At 42.8% G+C, this 26,371-nt stretch overlaps 1 protein-coding gene across 6 annotated transcripts in view; it reads left to right on the top strand.

Annotated features, from left to right (window-relative positions):
- Positions 1-3,868: 3,868 nt before the first annotated feature.
- Positions 3,869-26,371, top strand: part of LOC120054495 (neuroligin-1) — a 279,013-nt gene continuing 256,510 nt past the window's right edge. Inside the window, exons 1-2 of one of the 6 annotated variants that reach the window (XM_039001920.1) lie at positions 3,869-4,376; positions 5,110-5,169. In XM_039001920.1, the coding sequence (XP_038857848.1) occupies positions 3,869-4,376; positions 5,110-5,169 (568 nt within the window). Of the gene's footprint in view, positions 4,381-5,109; positions 5,170-26,371 lie in introns of all 6 variants that reach the window. The other 5 variants (XM_039001921.1, XM_039001922.1, XM_039001926.1 and 2 more) reach the window with 5 other exon arrangements.

A 26,371-nucleotide genomic window follows, 5' to 3' on the forward strand; every position in this document is an offset into this window, starting at 1 on the left:
TTGCGGCGAGGTCCATGTGCAGTTTTTCTTAGTCTCCCCATTGTAAAAACCTCACAGTAGTTTTATAGCCTCATTAACAATACAGTACACAATCAATGCCAGAGGTTTTCATTTCGTTCCTCTGTTTATCTGTTTGCCTAATTATTCCAGGGCGCAGACTGCTTGCTATGCATTTGTTTGGATGCATATCATTTGTACGGCTTTGTCGATAGATGCGATTTGTTTTGAAATATGGTTTTGTTGCAAGGGTTGACGTGAGAGTGGTACCAGTAATGAATGTGTTTGGCAATATACGAAAAAATAAGTGATTGCAAATATTACCATTGGGTACACCTGGACATCTCATCTGCTGTGTCTGGGATGGTTTAAAACTATCAGACCACTGCAAAACTCCTCCAACCCAGAGCATTTCATTTACATTTACTATGGGAGATATACAGCTCTGTTCCAACCCTGTATTCTTGTATATTCACACACACATAAGTGTACTTAGGTCTACAGGAAGACCAATAAACTGACAGATCTGCTTGACCAACCTAAGTGTTTCTTTCAACATGCTCACAGCTACAGGGTATTTTTAGTACTGCTGTCTAAAAATGTCCAACCTTAGGGTGTGCTTAATGTCTTGGGGTTGTGGGTTGTTAGGATCACTTCATCTCCCCATGGTGTCAACCTACTTCACCACTGGGCCACTCATTTTAAAGTCACTTACTACAGTACATGCAGAGGCATCATGCCCATAGGGGGAGCAGGAACACTTGACTCCTCAGATTTGTCCTGTTTAAAATATATATAGATACATCTTTTTTTGTATACATTTTGTTGTTGTTGTTGTTTCTCTGTAATACTACTAGCCATCTAGAAATGTTCTGAAGTTGCCTTTAGCTAGCCCAGTTATGTTCCCAATCTTCAAATCTCATAACTAGCTACTAAGAAGCCATTTCAGCCTAGCAATCAAGTTAGAGTAGCTAGTTTGTCTAACTATCTTAGCTGCCATTCCTGCTGGCAAGGTTGGTAGACTTTAGAAAAGCAAGCAATAACTAAATGTACTGAATAAAACTACAGTACATACAAATATAAAGTACATTTCTTTACCCAGATTATAGCATTATAGATACCGAGCAGCATATACCAGTCAGGAAGATACAGACAGCTCAAGAGGTATGCTTAGATATGCAGAAAAATATACATTTTGGATTAAGCGTAATGATTATGACTCTAGATTGCAGGAAACGTGTTTGAAAAATGCTAAATTCTTCAACCTCTTTGACTTTATGTGTGGCGGACCCAGTACAGTAATATTGAGGACAGGCATTCCATATTGGGAGGACATAAACCCATTTTGTGTTTCGCTGGGAGATCTGGCGCTGTTTTCATGTGCTGGTCTAAATGAATGGCTGATCTGAATCTGCCTGTAACTGATTCCCTTGGAGAGAGAGAGCGAGTCGCTTCTAGTTACAAACTAACCTCCCATTCCTCATTAAGACTTGTTTTCTAAAGACGGGTTGGTTGTTTAGCAACAAAACCGATGTGTGTGCAACTATGGGGCAATACACAAAGGGTTGGCTTAGATCGTGGACAACATGTAAACTATATTTCATCTCCAATGTTTATTGAAAACATAAATACATTTGCACAATGATTTGTTTGTTAGCTAGCGAATTTTAGACATATTAGCATAGAATTGTCATCCCAGCTAGCAATGAGGAATTGGCCCTCTTCCGGGGCCAATTGATTGAATCGGCCCGGAATCGGGTGTCGGACTCGGCCCGGAATCAAAATGAGTGACTGCCCAGAATCGGCCCAAGTACATCAGGCCTTTTCTGGCTACCGGAATTCAGCCGACTTTGCCGGCATTTGACCAGAATCCCTCCAGAAGTGGACCGATGCAAATTGAAATAAATGTATAAAAAATTACCCAATTTAGTAATTTTAAATATGACTATTATACATTTTATACATACAAATTATACCCATCCATAAAAAAAAAACATTTTGTGTCAGAGGGAAATACCATACACCTGGTGACTTTGTCAGTGTGCATGCGCTTGGCCCGCCACAGCGCGATGTGACAAGGACATCCCGGCCAGCCAAACGCTCCCCTAACTCGGGCGACGCTGGGTCAATTGTGCGTCGCCTCATCGGTCTCCCGGTCGCGGCCGGCACGCGTCAGCTCGGGTCTCGAACCAGCATCTGTAGCAATGCAGTTTGCACTGCGACGCAGTGTCTTAGACCGCTGCACCACTTGGGAGGCTCCAGCCACAAAGTTTTTAATGCTTATCAATTACGTTGCACAAAGTATCAAAACACTAAAATACTACACAGGACTCTTAAAGAATTTAATTTAAATGTTAATTGTATTTTTTGATCACAGAAACAATGAGAAAATATGGAAAAATAAATTATGAAATGTTAATTATATAAAGCAGCCCGTGTAGTCATCTGCCAGAGAGTAGCCCAGAGCCCCAAGTAAAACATTTGGGACAGATAAATGTCACTGGAATCGGCCCAAGCCCCAAATAATTCATTTGGGCCACTGGAATCGGCCCGAGCTCAATCCCCGCATCCTAGCCATAAGTAATACTGCTGAAGGCAGCACAGACTCGGGCCACATGACTCTCAGCCGAGTGCCCCGACTCTCAGCCGAATCGGCCCAGATCCTCTGTGCTAGCTGGGATCAGTCAAAACACCTCAAAACAAGACATGGTATTAAGAACAAGATGAAACTAGCTTAAACAATCCACCTACGATTCCCCACATGGCAGCTTCTTGTCATTGTTGCTAGCTATCTGGCCATCCAGAATCACAACAACACACAAACTTCTGCCTCATTAAATCATGCGTAACGTTTTCGGGACATCAGCTAACCTGTCTATAGAGGATGATCCAAATATAGCTTTCAAATATTTGTTTTATGTACCGTACTGTATGCAAGGTTGAAAGGTTTCTCTCCTAAGATTTGGAAGTAGCCAGTTAATGTGCAAGGAGAAGCAAGTCAACATGTCGCATTACCTCAAGGCTCGGTTTGCAACTTTATTATGTTATTCTTCTGAGCATATTTCCCTAATTAACGTCAATCTCCTTGTTGAGTAAACATGTTCAAAAGGGTGCTCTAGTCATAAGAATATGGATGCTCTTAGAGAATATTTTGATCTCTTTTCCCATTTCCATGCTAACACTGTCATAATTGAAGTTTCTTTATGTCCCCCACTATGTGTCTATGACAGGTGTCATCGCATTGTAAACAAATAGGATTTCCTTCTCTCTATGAACATGATCTTCTTAATTCTCCCTCCCTGGTCTGGAAGAGGAGGAGAGATCCCTTAACTAATACCCAGTCACTCAGTCAGTCTGCTACTTGCACATGATTGATGAGGTGTCACTAGGCAGACTGTGATTCCCCTGTGCTCTGCTTGATGGCAACATAGCCAGAATGTAACAGCCAGTAAAGCCCTGCTCTGTTCATATTTCTTCTCTCCACCTCAGTACTAATTAATTATTTTTTATTTCCTGCAGGATATAAACCCACGCCTCGACTGGGGTTGATTTATCTGTGGAAGACCTGCTGCAAATGGCTGCCCTGCCTGCGTCGCCAGGATGGAAAACAGGACTGTCAATAGGATGCGGCCTGACGAATAGCAGCAAGTGAAGATGTTGCCTCCGCCAGTGTGAAATCAGTGGGGAGTACTTGCCATGCAAAGAGCCTTTGAAAGTTTTGACAGCCGCACGTTTGGGAGGCCTCATACTTTTCCTTTGATTGTACCCCTTTCTGTGGGCGGACCTAAAGTGGATTGTTGCTGCTAGCGCTGCGGTGTGGTGAGCCCTAGTTGGTGTGTGTGTGTGTATCTACTGGTGTGGCAGAGGGAGCATGCCCCTGCAGAGGCCTGGCCGTCTGAGGCTGCACCCTGCCTGGAGGGCCATGCAGCCCCGGCTAGGCGTAGGCCTTGGTTTGGGCCTGGACCTCACCTTCCTGCTATGGATACTGAGCCTAGCGCAGCAGGCCCTGGTCACGGCCTCTCAGAAACTGGACGAGACGGACCCCGTGGTCACCACCGTCTACGGCAAACTGAGGGGCGTCAAGAAGGAGCTCAACAACGAGATCCTGGGACCCGTCATTCAGTTCCAGGGGGTACCTTATGCCGCACCCCCCACGGGCGAGAGGCGCTTTCAGCCCCCGGAGCCGCCCATCTCGTGGCCGGAGGTCCGTAACGCCACGCAGTTCGCCCCGGTCTGCCCTCAGACCATCGTGGAGGGGCGTCTGCCAGACGTCATGCTGCCTGTGTGGTTCACTAACAACCTGGAGATAGTGTCTTCTTACGTACAGGACCAGAGCGAGGACTGCCTTTTCTTAAACATATATGTTCCCACTGAGGATGGTGAGTTAACAGCAGGGCCAACAGGAAAAACAGACCTAAACCAACAACCCCTTTTTAAATATTTTCCTGTATGTTTTGTACTGACAAGAGTGAGAAAAGCATGACCTCTGCATGTTTACGTGCATGACACTGCTTTTATGTGTGTGAGTATGTATGTGTGTGTGCGCCTCTATGTGTGTGTGTGTGTGTGTGTGTCTGTCTGTGTGTGTGTGTGTGTGTGTGTCTGTTTGTGTGTGAGTGTGCGGCAGTTCATCAGTCTCCTGATCCCTTCCTCACGCACATCCTCCTGTTTACCTCAGCACGTCCATTCAGGTGAGACTGGTTCCTCCTTTCCCCTCCTCCTCCTGCTTTTCCTCCTCACTCCTCACTCCTGACTGATAGCGGGTCATCATCTGTCCATTGTGTGTAGACACAATGAATAGGGCTCATCAAGGAGGAAGCTCATGTAAATAATGATTATTGATTGATTTACTGACTGATTGATTAATGAACTAAGCCAATAAGAGCAACCCACTGGGCACATACGTCAATTCAACGCCTATTCCACATTGGTTCAACGTAATTTCATTGAAATGACGTGGAACCAACGTTGATTCAACCGGTGTGTGCCCGGTGGGAACTCTCTTTGCTACCACATTCTCTCCTTCCTCAGCAGTCAGATAGTGGTGTTGCATGCTCCAACTGTCCTTAATGGAGCTCCATGTTATTTTTTAGTCTTCTATTCATTTTACAGTAAAAAGAATATCCAAGGAATGTGCCAGGAAACCGGGCAAGAAAATATGTAGACAAGGAGGTATGTATGCACTGGAATAAATAACAGAGAAAACAGAGAAGGGAGGGCCGGTGGCATGGGGCCCCAGAGAGAGGCGTCTCCCCTCCCCAGTCAGCAATCCACCGAGAGGTGAGGAGAGGAAGTGGGGCCCTCTGATTGGCTGCCAGGTCCCAGGTCAGAGAGTATCCTGTAATTGATGACGTGTGTGAGGAGTTAACTGTGGTGAGACGTCGGCCACTCTTAAATTAGATGGGCGCACGGTGAACTTGCAGAGTCAAATCTCAATTAAAAGGGATGGTATCGCTGTTCCATTGGCTTGCTCTGGCTTTATCGATCATGGCTTCATCAAGATAATGTCCTCTAGGCTCCTTCCCTCCCCACTCCTCCCTCTTTCTTTCTCTCTCCTTCCTTCTCGCCCTCTCTTCTGCTGGCTGGCAGAGTGGCAGTGCATTGTGCCTCTCAGGGCCGGTGACAGCGCCCTTGATAAGGCGTGTGGTGTTAATGCAGCCACTCTGGCAGGCAGGAGGCTGGGGGGGGGGCGCTCATTAAACATCCTCTCTCTGCGCCCTCTCTCCTCTCTGCTGAGCTACACACACAAGGCAGGGCAACCCCTCTCCAACCCTCCTCCCCTCCATAGATTTGGGTTCTGGCATATCAGGCTCCGACACTGTTATAGCATTGCCAACATATTCCCACATCATCTCAGATATTCCATCCCACTAGCAGTCCTCCAAGTCCCTTAAACATATATACCCAGAGGTAGTCACACATATAGTATTTTGTAGACATATACAGTAGCTCCAATGTACAGTTGAAGTCAGAAGTGTACATATACCTTAGCCAAATACATTTAAACTCAGTTTTTCACAATTCCTGATATTTAATCCTAGTAAAAATTCCCTGTCTTAGGTCAGTTAGGATCACCACTTTATTTTAAGAATGTGAAATGTCAGAATAATAGTAGAGAGAATTATTTATTTCAGCTTTTATTTCTTTAATCACATTCCCAGTGGGTCAGACGTTTACATACACTCAATTAGTATTTGGTAGCATTGCCTTTAAATTGTTTAACTTGAGTCAAACGTTTCGGGTAGCCTTCCACAAGCTTCCCACAATAAGTTGGGTGAATTTTGGCCCATTCCTCCTGACAGAGCTGGTGTAACTGAATCAGGTTTGTAAGCCTCCTTGCTCGCACACACTTTTTCAGTTCTGCCCACAAATTTTCTATAGGATTGAGGTCAGGGCTTTGTGATGGCCACTCCAATATCTTGACTTTGTTGTCCTTAAGCCATTTTGCCACAACTTTGGAAGTATGCTTGGGGTCATTGTCCATTTGGAAGACCCATTTGGAAGACCCAAGCTTTAACTTCCTGACTGATGTCTTGAGATGTTGCTTCAATATATCCACATAATTTTCCTCCCTCTAGATGCCATCTATTTTGTGAAGTGCACCAGTCCCTCCTGCAGCAAAGCATCCCCACAACATGATGCTGCCACCCCCGTGCTTCACGGTTGGGATGGTGTTCTTCGGCTTGCAAGCGTCCCCCTTTTTCCTCCAAACATAACGATGGTCATTATGGCCAAACAGTTCTATTTTTGTTTCATCAGACCAGAGGACATTTCTCCAAAAAGTACGATCTTTATCCCCATGTGCAGTTGCAAACTGTAGTCTGGCTTTTTTATGCCCGGTTTTGGAGCAGTGGCTTCTTCCTTGCAGAGCGGCCTTTCAGGTTATGTCGATATAGGACTTGTTTTACTGTGGATATATATAATTTTGTACCTGTTTCCTCCAGCATCTGCACAAGGTTCTTTGCTGTTGTTCTGGGATTGATTTGCACTTTTCACACCAAAGTACGTTCATCTCTAGGAGACAGAACGCATCTCCTTCCTGAGCGGTATGATGGCTGCATGGTCCCATGGTGTTTATACTTGCGTACTATTGTTTGTACAGATGAACGTGGTACCTTCAGGCATTTGGAAATTGCTCCCAAGGATGAACCAGACTTGTGGAGGTCTACAATTTTTTTGTCTGAGGTCTTGGCTGATTTCTTTTGATTTACACATGATGTCAAGCAAAGAGGCACTGAGTTTGAAGGTAGGCCTTGAAATACATCCACAGGTACACCTCCAATTGACTCAAATTATGTCAATTAGCCTATCAAACGCTTCTAAAGCCATGACATAATTTTCTGGAATTTTCCAAGTTGTATAAAGACACAGTCAACTTAGTGTATGTAAACTTCTGACCCACTGGAATTGTGATACAGTGAATTATAAGTGAAATAATCTATCTGTAAACAATTGTTGGAAAAATGACTTGTGTCATGCACAAAGTAGATGTCCTAACCGACTTGCCAAAATTATAGTTTGTTAACAAGAAATGTGTGGAGTGGTTGAAAAACTAGTTTTAATGACTCCAACCTAAGTGTATGTAAACTTCAGACTTCAACTGTATATACCCAATATACCTTTACTAACTAATCATATCATAACTTGTCCCCTCTCTCCCTGTCCTCTTTGCTTAGTCATTTGACCTCCTTTCCTGCCAGTCAGAGCCACCATGTTGACCCCTCCCCACTTAACATGGAAATTAGAGTATGACAGATGTCACATGACTCTGCCCCCGCCGAGTGCAAGCCAATGAAGTGGCTGATCACACCTTTTAATGTCTCTCTTAAATGTTCACTTGATGATGACAAAACTGCAACAAATATGTTACTGTGTTTTGCTACATTGTCTATTTCCATGTGTTCTTATTGCCTAAAAAAATGACACAGCTTCCTCTAAGTTAGGGCTAGAATTTATTGATTGCAGTGCTACATGGGTAAAGCAGTGTGATGAGATGGAATGATGTTTTAGTCACCACAAGCTGCAACACACTGATATGTCTGATTCATTTTTTGGCACTGATCACACAGCATTTTGCCACTGCAATTATCTACTCACTCTATATCTCGGGTCACTGTGGAAGCACACACAATTCAGGCAATGAGTAGAGCTCAGGGACATCAGTAATGCAGTAAAGATGAATGTTTTGTGCCTCTCTTTTATATGTTTGTTAGTAGGCTATTTTTCATCATTCCAGACCACATTGATAATAGGATTTCAAATTTACAGATCAGAATGTCTCAGTCACCTTGATTGTTTCAGGGGAGAGCTAACTCATCCTCTATATCCTCTGTAATACTGCAGAGCTTTTCAGTTATGGTTTGTATTCATTCAATGTTTTGTTCCTCTTTGGGCATATGTAAAAGAGAGGCATATTTGAAGTTGAGTGTTTGGTGTAATTCAGGTTGAACTGTGATAGTGTGGTTCTTCTATTCTACATCCGGGGTTCCCAAACTTTTTCACTCGGGCCGCCTTCCAGCTTTTAGGAACATCCCTCGCCCCCCCCCCCCCCCCCCTGCGCGCGCATTCACCACGTCTATTTCTATGGGCACAAGCACTGTCCATGACACAAACTGTTCACACCCCTCTTGTTGGCGGAGAGAATTTTGCAGGTTTAAAGCTTATTTCTTGCAATTCTACACATTTTGTCATGGGGTGCAAATAAAATGTTGCATTTTTAAAGCACATTTTCTTGCAATTCTATACATTTTGCCATGTCTAATGTGTAATCATGTGATATTTGAGTGACTAAAAAACAAAACAAAATCTATAGGTAAAAAAACTAAATGTTTTTTGCTAAAATGGGCTAGTTGATCTGGACATTTCTGACAAGTTATAAATAGCTCTCTAAGGTATACAATGACTAACATGACAAGAGGAACTCATGATGCACTACACAATGTGCGTTCTACTATTACAACTTTCAAGAGTAAGTTTAAAGCCGGACTGAGTTCCATGCATTTTTTTAAATACCCCCCATCTAGTAAGATATTAGTTAGTTTGTTCTCCAAATTTGCATCCACATTGAGGGTACGACAGAGCTGATTTAGAATAGATCTGTGTGGTTGGGGAAAGTCGGTGAAGCTTAAATAAAGCTCTTTAATCAATTTGGGGATGGTTTCTATGAGCTGCTGTTCAGTTGTTACAGTAGTTCTGCAGTACTCCAAATAACTGGAACCCAGTGTAGTTAGTGTTATGATGAAGGCTGTTTCACACATAGAGTAATATATAGTTGCCCTTAGCACCCCCACTCCCCCCTTTCCATTTATGAGGTCTCGTCCCAGTTTTGTAATGGTTGAAGGGGGCTCCTGGGGGAGGTGCAGGTCCTCAGGAATAGATTTTTACAGCTCCAATAAGTTTCCAGCCTTCTCCCCACTGTCTCCCCGGAGAGAAGCTGTCTGTAAAACCTGGGCTAAAGTTTTAGTTTTAATGGTGTGCTGTAGCTTTCTTTATGTGGGCTGAAGCACTGTGGGTGGGTGGGTGAATGTGTATATGGTTGTATGTTCCATGTGTTTCACTCTTTCTCTGTAAGATAGATCAAAAGAGGCAAACCTGTGTGTTTGTGTTTGTGCAGGCAAACGTGGGTGTGCATTTGTAGACTTTTCTGTACACATACAAACTGCCTTGTTCTCTATCAGGAAATCAGAGATGAATTGTTCCAGTGGTGACTGTGAACATCACCTGTAGTTTGTGCTAAGTGTATTCAATTTGAGCAGAAGTGTACAATGGTGGGCTCAGCATTTATAAAAAATCAGGCTGTGAGTGAAGTCATTAGAGCTTGGTAGAGTTGGGAAAGGCCCTATATGTTATGCATGGTGGATTGGATTCTCTCTGCGGATTGTGCTTGCACATACAGAGGGTTTTAACTGCTGTGGTGTGTAGTAAGTATGTGTGAGTCGTGGGACTGCTCTGTAGACTTAACGAGGTGCTTCCAGACTTCGTGGGAAATCTGTTAATTTTCAATTGATCGATGTTGATTCCACTACTGAGAGCCACACTTCAAGTGTATTTTCAATCTGAAAAAGTAATACCTCACCTGGTTTTGATAGCTCCGTGCTCTCACCGTGAGTTTCCATCAACTGAGGTATGAAAATGTTGATTGGAAAAGTCTCCCCTGATCTTTTATGCTGTAGCAGGAAGAATGGTGGCTGAACATTTACTATTGTTGTCATACTGAGAGGTTTCTGTGAAGGTACAAATGGTATTCCAAGGTTCCAGTGTTGATAGCTTCAGTTAAATATTAATGACGACTGTATTATGATAAATAAATGAGTATCTTAATTTTTGAATCTTTAATAAAGGGCATTAAACTGAAGTTAACAGTCCAGGCATGGCACTTATTATAGAGCTCCTCTAGTAGTAGGGAACAATGGAAAACAACAGACCTAATATTGCTTTCTGTGCTGTTCATTTCTAAGAAATGGTCTTTTGATGCAGTGTGAAATGCATTGCAAGCTCTCATGCATATTTAAAATATACTGTTGAATCAACATAGATATTGCTGCCGAGAAGTAACAGCTTTTTTACCATAGTTTCAATTTCATATTCACAGACATTCTTTATGGGCCTTTCCAAAATGTGCTTATACTATGTAATGCATGAGGCTGCAATGATGGAGAACATTCAACAATGATAATGCAATGAGTAGAGAAGGAAATGTTCCCACATTTAGAGTTTGTTTTCTTTCTAACAATCAGTGTCAATACCATGTACTAAAGCCCTAGTGTTGATGCACAGACGTACAAGCACTGTACAGTATGCACATCTTTGCACTTTTACACATGCTAACATATGTTCATCGCAGTAGGGTTTGATTCTCTCACTTCATTTTTTGTGATCTCATGGCCTATTCATCGGAATTCAGAGCAGGGTTGAATAGAGGCTCTTTAAGAAAACACAGGCCCGGATGTGCAATGCTGCAGTGAAGGAGAGAGAGAGAAAGAGAAAGCGAGGGATAGAAAGAGGGAGAGAACGAGAGAGAGAGAGCGCCAGTGGGTGATATAATGTTTGGACCGACTTGGTCGGTGGCAGCTGTGATAAATTCTGAAACGCCAATTCACTGCGGCCCATTTTAAAGGGCCAGGCCACACTTTAGTGCAGAGTTGCTGTGTGCCTCATTTGAACTACAGTGGGAAGCTGTTAAACATCATCTTCCTTGACATACAATCCACTAATTGCCCAAGGACATGTTTGCTATGTGTCAGAAGACTGTGAGGTGTAACTCAAACAGAATGGTAATGCCAATGGCAACCTGTAATGAAATGTGATGGTACAGGAACCTTGATTTCAGGATGATGCAGTATTGGAAAGTGGCTTGTTTGTTGGTTCTGTGATGAGTAAAACCCCATAGGTTTTATGTAGGCCTTACATCATGGATACCTGGGACCGTATACTCAGGATACCTTGTACTATACCTGACAGAGGAGATGTGTTTTTTCTATTTGCACTATAGTCCAAAAGTGTCAATATATCGTACATTAACCAAATGCCATTGATAGTTGTACATCAGTTTGAACGTATTTAATACTTGTCAGGGTGGGCATTTAAATAACAAGTCCACATCATCAGGCTCATTTTTGGCTACCAACTGCACACCCATTCTTGTGATCAGGGAGTATGAAATTTGGTTTTAGCCGACTGCCAAGTCACTTTAATTATGGTTTATGCTAAATTAGGGAGTGTCGGATGAAACAGATTCCGTGCCGCACTTGGCCCTGTTCCCGGTTGAGCACAGTGCATTTTCTCAGTAAGTGACAACTATTGAACCTGAAGAAGAGGGGGTAAGAGAGAGAGAACGAGAGCGGGTTGGAGTGACAAGCTGTTGCAGATGGCCACCGTGCAGGGGAATCTAAGTAAATGCAGGTTTCACCTTGACTTGATAATGGGAACAAAGCACCTGACCCAGAGTGTGTTAATCACTGGGTTTAAGTTCATCTCCCAGCTGCTACCTCTTCTACAGTCTGTCTGTTTACTGTAGAAAGGTCATTGGCACATTTTCATTCCCATGTAGAAACTCATTTTTAATACTTATGGTTCCCGTAACAAATATGTTTAAATGACAGAGGTTAGTCTTGGAATAAGAAGTAATAAACTGTAATTTTCACATACAGTAGTCCATAAATCACTTAGCCAGGAGCCACGTTCTACTGAGGTGCTCCATATCAGAGGGTGTCATTAATAAATGTTTAACCCCAGCAGTTGTCGAGGCGGCTTTCAGATGCATAATAAAGATAAATCCATGAGGATTTGAAATCATTAAGTACCTTCACCCTGTGTTCACTTGTTTTAATGTTTAATTTCAAACAAAAATCAGGAGTGGTCGAGAATGGTACATGTGGGACTTGAATACTTCGGGGACCAAGCCACAAATTACCCAGGTCTCCCATGCTCCCACTTTCCACCAAACATTTCATTATTGGCCTGGAGTTAAAGCCAGTAATTAGTTTCACCAATCCACGGAAGTGTGACTAATTGGAATTTAAGGCTTCTGTCGGTCAAAGGGACAGCAGATAACTTGCTCCCCTGCCCGGCAATCTCTTACACACTCATATACAGTACACACACACACACACGCACGCACGCACGCACGCACGCACGCACGCACGCACGCACGCACGCACGCACGCACGCACGCACGCACGCACGCACGCACGCACGCACGCACGCACACACGCACACACACACACACACACACACACACACACACACACACACACACACACACACACACACACACACACACACACACACACACACACACACACACACACACTCTCCCTCACAGACACACACACACACACACTCCCTGAAGTATCCAGATACAGTCCACCACAGCAAAATCAATGGTCCTATTTGTGTCTGCACAAAGGCTGCAATAGACACCTCAGTGCCTCTAATTAGACGAGAGCTGTCATTAACTCATCACTCCTGTCATTAAGCATATTGGCAACCAGGAAATGGGCCGCAGTCAGGTTTTTTTCACTGGTTCAGCGGCTCGCCACATCGTCCGTCTCCCATCTGTGACAGTGCACATTGTCGTTATAGCGGGGGTCATTTAATCACAGAGTTCATAATGTGTGCACGCAGTTAGAAAAGTAACATGTATTCTGGTGGGTGGCCTCTCCACTCATCTTGCAACCAGGCGACGCTCTGGTCTGACAGGTAAAGGCAAAGGTGATGATTAATGGAGGGGTGGAGGAGTACATTAAGTGACGATCAGAAAACAGGCAGACTGGGAGAAATCAGCCTTGAGGTCCGGCCGCGCCGAGCAGGTTCCACAAGCAGTTGAAACTATGAGGAGTTCACCTTGAATATTAATGGCTGGCAGAGCCATCAATCCCTGTGGCAGCCAGGCAGAGGGAGAGAGGGAGAGAGGTAGGTAGGGGAGCTTCAGTATCAGACCGCTGTGGTTATTCTGTGTCAACTGTGCAGCCTGCTTACAGCAGAATTGTATGTGGACATGATAGACAAGTCAAACCAAAATATTTTCAATCCAACTGCAACTACATTCTAAGAAAAAAGGGTGCTATCTAGAACCTAAAAGGGTTCTTCGGCTGTCCCCATAGGAGAACCTTTGAAGAACCCTTTTTGGTTCCAGGTAGAACCCTATTCGGTTCCATGTAGAACCCTTTCCCCAGAGGGTTCTACATGGAACCCAAAAGAGTTCTGCCTGGAACCAAAAATGGTTCTACCTGTAACCAAAAAGGGTTATCCTATGGGGACAGCCGAAGAAACCGTTTGGAACCCTTTTTTCTAAGTGTGTAGACAAGAAATATCAAGATGTCCTATAAGTCAACTAAAGTAAATCCTGGACAGACAATTTGTATCTATTTCTTTTCATTAGAGAGATATTCAATGAGGATACTGTACAGGTCAAATCCCTTTCTTACTCAGTTTTAAAATTGAAGAACAGGAATGGTGGCATAATCCTACATTAGATATACCTTTCTGCCTTCCAGTGTCAATAAAGGATCCAAAAAGATTCACCTATGATGAAAGCAGGCATTTGAAGTCACCAGAGAGAGTTAGATTGGGGCTGCTGGACCCACTGGCTAAGAAACAGTATCTCCATTAATATTCATTCAACAAGTAGACATTCTTATGAAAAAGGGGCAGAGGGGGAAAAAAACTAAATGTATATTGTTTTACAGTGTGGTAACTCAAAAAGAACCAATAATTAGTACACTACAGTGCATGAAACCAAAACAACCTCAGATCTATTCAGCCAAAACAATCACACAGAATCTTATTCGTATATGTGTAATTCCGACAGTCTGCAGAGTGGAGACTTGTTTGAGCTGAGTATACTCTCCTGGGGTGTTAAAGGATGTCAGTGCAGAGTTAAAAGCAGACATCAGAGTCCGGCTGCGCCAATCACATGCCTCACTTTGAGTCAGTAGTCGACTCTATATAGATGGTGCACCATTTCAAGTCTGAGTCACACTCCTTTTTGTATGTGACTAACTTTGGATCATCCCACTCAAACCGCACCCCGAGCTAGGATGTGATGCTTTGTTGTCTATTTTATGTTTGTGGGTGTTCGCCAGAGCTGAGTGTATCAGTGTCTCTGTGTAAGAGATCTAAGCCCAAAGAATAATTCCATAAAGCAGAATTTCATGTTGAGTCAGAGGGTAGCATCATAAAAAAACAGTGCATTGGGAATGCGTTCCAGCCTCCTTTTGTGCTGTCACTTTGTGACAAGAAGGGCTCTATTCAATCCGTAGCGCTGAAGATCCGCTTCATAGTGCGATTGACAATTAAAGACAATGTCTCAAGCGGCAATTACCTTTATATTTTATCTTCCGCGTTCCGGGTTGAATCCAGACGGAGGAATATGACAGTATATAGCATCATCTATTGTAGTTACATTATTGTCATATGATTTAGGAATTTTTCTGTTGACCCCGTTAGTGTTAGTAAATCATACATTTGTATGCTCTTGCATGTGGTATACAGATGTAGGATCTTAATTTGACCACTCTTTTGTTGCTGAGAATGTTCCTGCATTGCAGGAAATGCAGATGAGCTTTGTGATTTACATACATTTACTGAAAACCCACAGTAACAGGGTTATATTAACAGTACTGCACTTTTCATGTAGCCTATTTTGGCCAGTTAATAATAGCCTAACCACGGATCAAGCAACATTATGGACTACACGTTCAAATCCTGTTGCTGCAGAATTATTTTGCTGTGAAATTAAAGTCAAATTAAGATCCTACACCTACATCTGTACTATTATGCCACTTTTTGACACCCTCTAGCTACAGTAATTTTAGCATAACCTTTAAAACAGCAGGATCTTCTCTATGAATTATGCTTGAATAATCTGTCTGACTGTTGCAGGCAGCACAGGACCCAGGAACTGCATTCATGCCATCAGAGTTCATTTTGTGGGATCACTAAATTCAGTTCTGCTCAGGGTCACAGTGAAGAATTCCAATAGTATTGGACAGGCAATGGTCAGGGTCACGTTTGCCATCTCCCTCCAGCGCTACTCCATAAAGAGCTTAATCGGAAGCCTTAGCACTTAGACCAAAGGTCAACACAGACCAGAACCACAGAGAAAAACTGCAACAACATTCAGACTCTAGAAACATTACATTCCTGTAGGGCCAAATCATGTTTGTTGGAGATTGTAACAAATGCAAAGAGCATATTTTCTGTGTTTATTTCAGGAGGATTTATGACTTGGTGATATAAAACGGCACGCTATACTCAAATAGCTAGCAGCGATTTAGCCACTAAAGCTGTCAGGACTCCAACTGTTGGTCCTTATTAACCAGTGTAGTGGCATTTAGGAAGCCACATGACAAGCTTGGCTAATTCTCTACCTCCTTCCTCGTAAAAGAAGAAGAGAATAAAACTCAGGCTGAAAATCAGGTTAGCCCAGTCCACAGATTTGAAATATCAAGATTGTTAATCACACTGGTCTTTTGCTGGTCCCTGACGTTTGAATAATCGCAGGAAGACAGCCTGGCTTTGGCTTTTAATGTGCTTGATGGTAGTCCACTGTGACTTGGCCCTCTTTGTTCCGCTGTTTAAATGTTCTATCTAGCTGCTGACACAGAGGCCTGTGTTTAATTGTATTCAGGGCTCTTTGTTTGGGATTTTGGAGCGCCATTATGCCAGGAAGTCGGGTTAATTGGTGTTTCTGCTGATAGGAAGGACCTTTAAACAGCTCAAACTGAGTTTGACATCTCTGACCAGATATTGCTCAATGTCTCTCAAGCCACTGCTATAGCAGATCAGTAACAGGATGCTAGTTTCACTGAGGCAGCGTGGAGCAACAGTTCCCACTGTACTGTATAACACAGGATATCGGAACAGCGACTTGTTATCATTTGCTCTCGTGACACCTGTCTCAGTGCACTCAGCTCCTGATGTCTCAATAATGGGAAAGAAGGAAACCTTAACTACTCACAAATTGTGTTTGCCAAACGTTCCCATATATCAAAGGAGATTTGCACCTGGCTGATACCTTGCTTTTTATTTCCAAAGGCATTTCAAAGTTTGTCAGGGAGATAAAAGTGCTCCAAAGGAATAGGGTGTGAAATGCTGTTTCTTTTCAAATCATTATATTTCTGGTGTTTCTCTTAAGCCCTTAGAATTTATGGTCACCTGCTTGTCGCCTGCAGTTCTTAGATGATGAAGAGAGGCTCTCCACATTAGAGATCCTGCTCTCTGATATCTGCCACTGTCATCTTCCTTCAGCCAGTCATCGATATGCCTTGTTCTCAGTCACAGCAAACAGGCAGCGCAAATCAAATCAAATTAATTCAAAAAAATTGTCACATGCGCCGAAAACAACAAGTGTAGACTTTACCGTGAAATGCTTACTTACAAGCCCTTAACCCAACAGTGCAGTTCAAGAATATTTACCAAGTAGACTAAAATAAAAAGTAATAATAAAAAGTAACACAATAAGAATAACAATAACGAGGCTATATACAGGGGGCACCGGTACTGAGTGTGTGGGGGTGCAGGTTAGTTGAGGTAATTTGTACATGTAGGTGGGGTGAAGTGACTATGCATAATTAATAAACAACGAGTAGCAGCAGTGTAGAAAAGGGAGGGAGAGTCAATGTAAATTGTCCGGTGGCGATTTTATTAATTGTTCAGCAGTCTTATGGCTTGGGGGTTGAAGCTGTTGAGGAGCCTTTTGGTCCTATACTTGGCGCTCCGGTACCGCTTGCCGTGCGGTAGCAGAGAAAAATGTCTACAAACGGTCTACGACTTGGGTGACTGGAGTCTTTGACAATTTTATTGGCTTTCCTCTGACACCACCTATTATATAGGTCCTGGATGACAGGAAGCTTGGCCCCAGTGATGTACTGGGCTGTACGCACTACCCTCTGTAGCGCCTTACGGTCGGAGGCCGAGCAGTTGCCATACCAGGCGGTAATGCAACTGGTCAGGATGCTCTCAATGGTGCAGCTGTAGAACCTTTTGAGGATCTGGGGACCCATACCAAATCTTTTCAGTCTCCTGAGGGGGAAAAGGTTTTGTCGCGCCCTCTTCACGACTATCTTGGTATGTTTGGACCATGATAGTTCATTGGTGATGTGGACACCAAGGAACTTGAAACTCTCGACCCGCTCCACTACAGCCCCGTCGATGTTAATGGGGGCCTGTTCGGCCCGCCTTTTCCTGTAGTCCACAATCATCTCCTTTGTCTTGCTCACATTGAGGGAGAGGTTGATGTCCTGGCACCACACTGCCAGTTCTCTGACCTCCTCCCTATAGACTGTCTCATCGTTGTCGGTGATCAGACACTGTTGTGTCGTCAGCAAACTTAATGATGGTGTTGGAGTCGTGTTTGGCCACGCAGTCATGGGTGAACAGGGAATACAGGAGGGGACTAATTACACAGGGGCCCCAGTGTTAAGGATCAGCGTGGCAGACGCGTTGTTGCCTACTCTAAACCCCTGGGGGCGGCCCGTCAGGAAGTCTAGGAGGGAGGTGTACTTAGCTTAGTGATGAGCTTTGTGGGCGCTATGGTGTTGAATGCTGAGCTGTAGTCAATGAACAACATTCTCACATAGGTATTCCTTTTGTCCAGGTGAGAAAGGGCAGTGTGGAGTGCGATTGAGATTGCGTCATCTGTGGATCTGTTGGGGCGGTATGCGAATTGGAATGGGTCTACGGTGTCCGGGAGGATGCACTTCATGGCTACCGATGTGAGTGCCACAGGGCAGTAATCATTTAGGCAGGTTACCTTCGGTTCCTTGGGCACAGGGACTATGGTGGTCTGCTTGAAACGTGTAGATATTACAGACTCAGTCAGGGAGAAGTTGAAAATGTCAGTGAAGACACTTGACAGTTGGTCCACGCATGCTTTGAGTACATGTCCTGGTAATTCGTCTGGTCCAGCAGCTTTGTGAATGTTGACCTGTTTAAAGGTTTTGTTCACATCGGCTACCGAGAGCGTTATCACACAGTCATCCAGAACAGCTGGTGCTCTCGTGTATGCTTCAGTGTTGCTTGCCTCAAAGTGAGCATAAAAGGCATTTAGCTCGTCTGGTAGGCTCGCGTCACTGGGCAGCTCGCGTATGGGTTTCCCTTTGTAATCCGTAATAGTTTTCAAGCCTGCCACATCCGACAAGCATCAGAGCCGGTGTAGTAGGATTCAATCTTAATCCTGTATTGACGTTTTTCTTGTTTAATTGTTCGTCTGAGGGCATAGCGGGATGTCTTACAAGCGTCCATTAGTCTCCCGCTACTTGAAAGCGGCAGCTCTAGCCTTTAGCTCATTGCAGATGTTGCCTGTAATCCATGGCTTCTGGTTGGGATATGTACGTACAGTCACTGTGGGGATGACGTCGTTGATGCACTTATTGATGAAGCCGATGACTGAGGTGGTGTACTCCTCAATGACATTGGATGAATCCCGGAAAATATTCCAGTCTGTGCTAGCAAAACAGTCCTGTAGTGTAGCATCCGCGTCATCTGACCACTTCCGTATTGAGCGAGTCACTGGTACTTCCTGCTTTAGTTTTTGCTTGTAAGCAGGAATCAGGAGGATAGAATTATGGTCAGATTTGCCAAATGGAGGGCGGGGGAGAGCTTTGTATGCATCTCTGTGTGTGGAGTAAAGGTGGTCTAGGATTCTTTTTCTCTGGTTGCACATGTGACATGCTGGTAAAAATGTGGTAAAACTGATTTAAGTTTGCCTGCATTAAAGTCTCCGGCCACTAGGAGCGCCGCTTTCTGGGTGAGCATTTTCTTCTTTGCTTATGGCTTTATAGAGTTGGTTGAGAACCCTTTTAGTGCCAGCTTCGCTCTGTGGTAAATAGACGGCTACGAATAATATAGATGAGAACTCTCTTGGTAGATAGTGTGGTCTACAGCTTATCATAAGGTACTCTATCTCAGGCGAGCAATACCTCAAGACTTCTTTTATATTAGACATCGCGCACCAGCTGTTTTTGACAAATAGACACACACCCCCACCCCTCATCTTACCAGAGGTAGCGTCTCTGTTCTGCCGGTGCATGTAAAATCCCGCTACCTCTATATTGTCCGTATCGTCGTTCAGCCACGTCTTGGTGAAACATAAGATGTTACAGTTTTTGATGTCCCTTTGGTAGGATAATCTTAATCGTTGGTCCTCAATTTTATTTTCCAATGATTGCACGTTAGCAAGAAGAACGAATGGCAATGTGAGTTTACTCGCTCGCCTACAGATTCTCAGAAAGTTGCCCGATCTGCGGCCCCTTTTCCTGCGTCTTTTCTTCACGCCAAAGGCGTGGATCTGTGCCTGCTCCAGTGAAAGCAGGATATCCTTCTCGTCGGACTCGTTAAAGGAAACAGTTTCTTCCAGTCTGAGGTGAGTAATCGCTGTTCTGATATCCAGAAGTTATTTTCGGTCATAAGAGACGGTAGCAGCAACATTATGTACACAATAAGTTACACAAAATGCAAAAAAACTAACAAAATAGCACAATTGGTTGGGAGAATGTAAAACGTCAGCCATGTTCCTTGGCGCCATATTCAAGCGTTTAGAGGAAATATATTTTTGACACAATAAAAGGAGGGCTGAGCATTCACTGTGGTCTCTTTAATTATCCCAGGGGAGAAGAGGAGCTGGTGATTAATGGGAGCAGGGACCTTTTGAAGGACAGACAGACAGGCAGACAGACAGGCTGCCAGCCCAGCAGGAGAGGTGAGGGGAGACAGGCAATGACGTGTCGGATAGAATGTTCCCTCTCTTGCCCCCCTCAGCTCTTTGACATGCCTACTGTTTAGCATAGAAGCGCACCTGCTGTGAGGGTCCCTCTTAACTTCTCTGCGCTACGGATCCCTTTTACGGGATCATTTTCCTAAACAACCGCTGAATTGCAGGCACTAAAAATATTTATAATCATGCAATCACAAGTGAAATATACCAAAACACAGCTTAGCTTGTTGTTAATCCACCTATCGTGTCAGATTTTGAAAATATGCTTTACAGAGAAAGAAATCCAAGCTTTTGTGAGTGTATCAATCAATGCTAGAACAGTTAGCCTTATATTAGCTTGGTTAGCTTGGTCACGAAAGTCAGAAAAGCAATAAAATGAATTGCTTACCTTTGATAATCTTTGGATGTTTGCACTCACGAGACTCCCAGTTACACAACAAATGTTATTTTTGTTCGATAAATATTACTTTTATAACAAAAAAATGCCATTTGGGTTGCGCGTTATGTTCAGAAAACTACAGCCTCGTTCCGGTGCTGAAAGGCAGAAGAAAATTCCCAAACGTATCAGATTCAAAAATATTACTAAAAATATTTATAATCATGCAATCACAAGTGAAATATACCAAAACACAGCTTAGCTTGTTGTTAATCCACCTATCGTGTCAGATTTTGAAAATATGCTTTGTAACGAAAGCAATGTAAGCTTTTGTGAGTGTATCAATCAATGCTAGAACAGTTAGCCTTATATTAGCTTGGTTAGCTTGGTCACGAAAGTCAGAAAAGCAATAAAATGAATTGCTTACCTTTGATAATTTTCGGATGTTTGCACTCACGAGACTCCCAGTTACACAACAAATGTTCTTTTTGTTCGATAAATATTACTTTTATAACAAAAAAACGCCATTTGGGTTGCGCGTTATGTTCAGAAACCAAAGCCTCGTTCCGTTCGACGAAAATTCCAAAAAGTATCCGTAATGGTCGTAGAAACATGTCAAATGTTTTTTATAATCAATCCTCAGGTTATTTTTATCAAACATAATCGATAATATTTCAACCGGACCGTAACCTATTCAATAAGAGAGAAAAAGAAATGGAGAGCTCCCCTCTCGCGCGCTGGAACTATTCAGAGGACACCTGACTACTTTTGAAAAATCTTGCTCATTTTTCAAAATAAAAGCCTGAAACTATGTTTAAAGCCTGTTCACAGCCTGAGGAAGCCATTGGAAAAGGAATCTGGTTGATACCCCTTTAAATGGAAGACAGACGGGCCAGGAAACACAGATAAAAAAAAAAAATCACGTCCGGGTTAGATTTTCTCAGGTTTTCGCCTGCAGAATCAGTTTTGTTATACTCACAGACAATATTTTGACAGTTTTGGAAACTTTGGAATGTTTTCTATCCTAATCTGTAAATTATATGCATATTCTACGATCTGGACCTGAGAAATAGTCCGTTTACCTTGGGAACGTTGTTTAAAAAATAAAACAAATCTGACCCCTAGCGTCAAGAGGTTAACCTTTACTGCTCCAGCGTTCCGCCAGCGGAACTCCTCCCACATTCCACTGAAAAGGCAGAGCGCGAAATTCAAAATATATTTTTTAGAAATATTTAACTTTCACACATTAACAAGTCCAATACAGCAAATGAAAGGTACACATCTTGTGAATCCAGCCAACATGTCCGATTTTTAAAATGTTTTACAGCGAAAACAGCACGTATATTTATGTTAGCTCACCACCAAATACAAAAAAGGACAGACATTTTTCACAGCACAGGTAGCATGCACAAAGCCAACCTAACTAACCAAGAACCAACCAAACTAACCAACAAACAACTTCATCAGATGACAGTCTTATAACATGTTATTCAATAAATCTATGTTTTGTTCGAAAAATGTGCATATTTCAGGTATAAATCATAGTTTACATTGCAGCTACAATCAGAAATTGCACCGAAAGCAGCCAGAATAATTACAGACACCAACGTCAAATACCTAAATACTCATCATAAAACATTTCTGAAAAATACATAGTGTACAGCAAATGAAAGACAAGCATCTTGTGAATCCAGCAAATATTTGTGTGTTTTACAGCGAAAACACAATATAGCGTTATATTAGCTTACCACAATAGCCAGAAACACAAGCCATTTCCCAGCAGTAAAAGTTAGCGATCGTGACACACCAGCAAAAGATATATAATTTTTGACTAACCTTGATAAGGTTCATCAGATGACAGTCCTATAACACCAGGTTATACATACACTTATATTTTGTTCGAAAATGTGCATATTTAGAGCTGAAATCAGTGGTTATACATTGTGCTAACGTAGCTATTTTGTCCAACAACGTCCAGATTTTTTTCTGACACTTTTTCTGACACACATATTCTGACCAAATAGCTATTCATAAACATAACTAAAAAATACATGTTATATAGGAAATGATAGATACACTAGTTCTTAATGCAATCGCCGTGTTAGAATTCTAAAAATAACTTCATTACCACATAAGGCTTACGTTATGTCGACCGAGTGCCCAAAACCTGGGCGCAAAACTAATAGTACACAGTTCGACAGATATATGAAATAACATCATAAAATGGGTCCTACTTTTGCTGATCTTCCATCAGAATGTTGTACAAGGTGTCCTTTGTCGGGAACATTCTTTGTTTGGATTTAGAACGTCCATTTTCCCTCTTGAATTAGCAAGCGCACTAGCCAAGTGGCGCGAAGCTCTCCTTTCTGAACAAAGGCACACAACGCAACACGCCTAACGTCCCGAATAAATTTCAAAAATCTAATAAAACTATATTGAAAAAACATACTTTACGATGATATTGTCACATGTATCAAATAAAATCAAAGCCGGAGATAGTAGTCGCCTATAACGACAGCTATTCAGAAGGCAAATCCAGGTCCAACTTCGCGCCTTCCTGAAAACAGGAAATGGGTGACACGTCATTCCAAGAGGACGTATTCCATCTCAGACCAAGATAAACACTCCATTTCTTCTCTCACTGCATCTTGACATCCAGGGGAAGGTGTATGACGTGCATGTATACTAATAGGTATCATGCCCATTTATAGGCAGGACCCAGAAGAGAGCATCGATTTCAGATTTTCCACTTCCTGGTCAGGAAGTTTGTGCCAAATGAGTTCTGTTTTACTCACAGATATAATTCAAACGGTTTTAGAAACTAGAGAGTGTTTTCTATCCAATAGTAATAATAATATGCATATTGTACGAGCAAGAATTGAGTACGAGGCCGTTTAAATTGGGCACGTTTTTCCCCCAAAGTGAAAACAGCGCCCTCTGTCCTCATCAGGTTAAAGCAGAGACAGAGCACTAACTGTCCAAGGGTTGGTTCAGGCGTCTAATGGTCAAGTTAGAGGAAAATACCACCCAAAAATTCTCTTTTGGTATTTTAATTAATTAGTTCATTGTTGACATAGTCCCAAAATGCTTTGCTTGTCAGAAATCAAGTTTTCAAGATATGTAACTTTCAAAATACAGAAATCATCCCAGTATGATACAAAACGCGGCATCATATGATGCAAAATGCATCATATGGGGGCAATTTCTGTATTTTGAAAGTTACACATTTTGGACTATGTCAACAATGGACTACCAAAAGATAGTTTTGGGGTGGAGTTTTCCTTTAAGCCTTGCACACATCACACCAAATGTGGATCTAGCGTTCCTCTGTCGATCGTTCAGCGAGCTGTGTTTTACGGACCACCCGCTGTAGACGTCTGACTGACATCGGTCAGCAAATTACGTTCAACAGTGCTAAATACTCTCGGCCAGCAAACGCTATTGGTGTGTCTGAGCCCTTAGAACCTAGCTGTAATGATTGATGTGTATAATTGATTGATAAGAAACGCTGTGTCTGTAACATATTATAGATGAATTGTAAATGACAGAAGGGCACCAAGCTTTGCAGTTGTCATCTATACATTCAGTACAGTAGATTATATTGGGACTCCATGAGGCTTAGATTTAGCAGATTAAGTTTTCAGAAATGTATTCTGCATTGATATCCCACAAAACCATACGATGGCAAAGCAGCAGCCTCTAGGGGTAGGCTGAGTCTGCCAGAAAGCCCCTCTGAAAGCCCCTTCCTTCCCCTTCTCCTTCCCTTCCCTCCGCTGGGTCGGAGACACACACAGGAGACCATCAGGGAAAGCACTTCCCTTTTGTTGAGAGAAAACAAGCTTGAAGAAATGTGTGAACTCAGGGGCGGCGTCTGACACATCGGGCCCAGCATCAGGCCCTGCAGCCTGACCTGCCAGATTGGAGCTTCTGGGGAGGGGAAGCGAAACAGCGATTTCCGCCAATGTTTGGTATTTAAGACTTGGGAGGAGAATAAAAAGAGATTGATGTTGTGATGGATTGTCATTGACTTATGACCTTTTCCCCCACATTTCAGTACGGCGAGCCGTTGTCAAATGGCAGAGGGAATTTGCAAAGCTATTACCTTAGTGTCTAAGGTAAATCATATGCCTCTGAGTAGAGATGGCTCCCATAATACCTGCCATTTACTGGCCAAATTATCTATTATATTCCTGCTTCATATTTAGTTTTCTCCAGCCTGGCTCTGAGTCTGAGTCTGAGGGTAGAGAGGGGTGGGAGAATGGGAGCCTCAGCATTATTCACACCATGCAGGCCTGACTTCTATAGTCCTCTTTTTTTCCTATTCAGATATTTCTTTGTGGATGGCTTTTGATACGCTTTGAGAGACAAGTTCAAATGCTTTTTTTTTTACTGCCACAGAGATTTATCAGTTGAGGAGATTTTCACCTTTGGAGATTTCAATTCTGTTTCGAAAATTAAAATCATCCCCAAAAGGGACTTCAAACTGAAGGAGGCTTCATCATATTGTTTTTGATGGCCTGGTGGAAGCAGCAGCAGCGTTTGCAACAGCTGTGGATTCGCAAAAACTGTATTTGTGTGATGAAAGGAGCATAATTGAATTCAAGGATGTAGGAGGCCACGTTATTAAGCCCTACCCTGCCTGTTTGTAAGGAATTAAAATACCTAAAATAAACCAATGGCGGGGATATTAATTGAATCAGAAGTTAGACTTTCTGAGCAGGAATGATCTCTTTCTTATGCTAATCCGACGTCATTAGCATGCCTGTGGTAATCTTTCCCCATGCAGACTGACTCATCTTTCGGTCCATCTGAAAACATGATGCTGTCAGCGAGGGTAAAGCTACAGTACATGGTCTTGTGCTCCATACTAGCTACTGTGTGTTCATAAAAAGAACACAATCAATTAGTTATAATGGACATTGAGAACCTAATGTCAGCTTTAATTATAAACACTGAACCATTTTTAGTAGTACTCATACCATTGTTTATGTTTCGAGTACCAACAAATGATTTATTATGTGTGATATACTGTCTCTTAGTTCATAGTGTTCCATTTGAAACCAGGTTGCATTTTGCTTCATGGGTTTCCAGGTAGTCCAGACTAGGTGACTGTAATTAAGGGTGTCGTGATGCTCGATCCCAGTCGCTAGGTCCTTGTTGCTAGGTCGAGACACTTTTAATGACTTTGGAATATGAATATATTAAAAAATAATTAGCTGATCTGTGGCGATAATCTCAGTCAAGAGTCAATTAGTAGTTTTTTTTGTTAACGTGACAAAGGTTCCAGAGATAGAGAGGTGACAGTTATTAATTACCTCAGTTTGTCAGGCTCTCTATAGAGAAACCCAGACTCAGAGACCAGGGTAAACTGTCTGACATGCCAGCCATAGCCCCAAACAATGGAGAATTTAAGATATTTGACATACTGTACAGGCTGACTGAACACCCTCTCTCCTCTGGTGCTATTCTATTCTGGGAGCCATTTGTTCCTTTCACTGGGCTTATCTATGCCTCCTCCTGTCCTGCCATTCTTAGTTGGACTGTGCCTAGGTGTGGGTAATGAGGATCCTCAGACCTCATTGCCCTTCATTACCACTCATCCTGATGGGACTATTTCTCTGTACGGAATGTCACCCTCAATGTGTTATCCATTGACGCATCTGTGGAAAAGAGCCCTTACAATTTTCTATCTCTATGAAGGTTTTAGTGATCAGGTCCTCATAGGCTTTAGAGTAGAACGATTACACCTAGTCACCCATGTACTGTATAGAGTTATTTTA

Source organism: Salvelinus namaycush, chromosome 10 (genome assembly GCF_016432855.1).
Source record: "Salvelinus namaycush isolate Seneca chromosome 10, SaNama_1.0, whole genome shotgun sequence".
Lineage (NCBI taxonomy): Eukaryota > Metazoa > Chordata > Actinopteri > Salmoniformes > Salmonidae > Salvelinus > Salvelinus namaycush.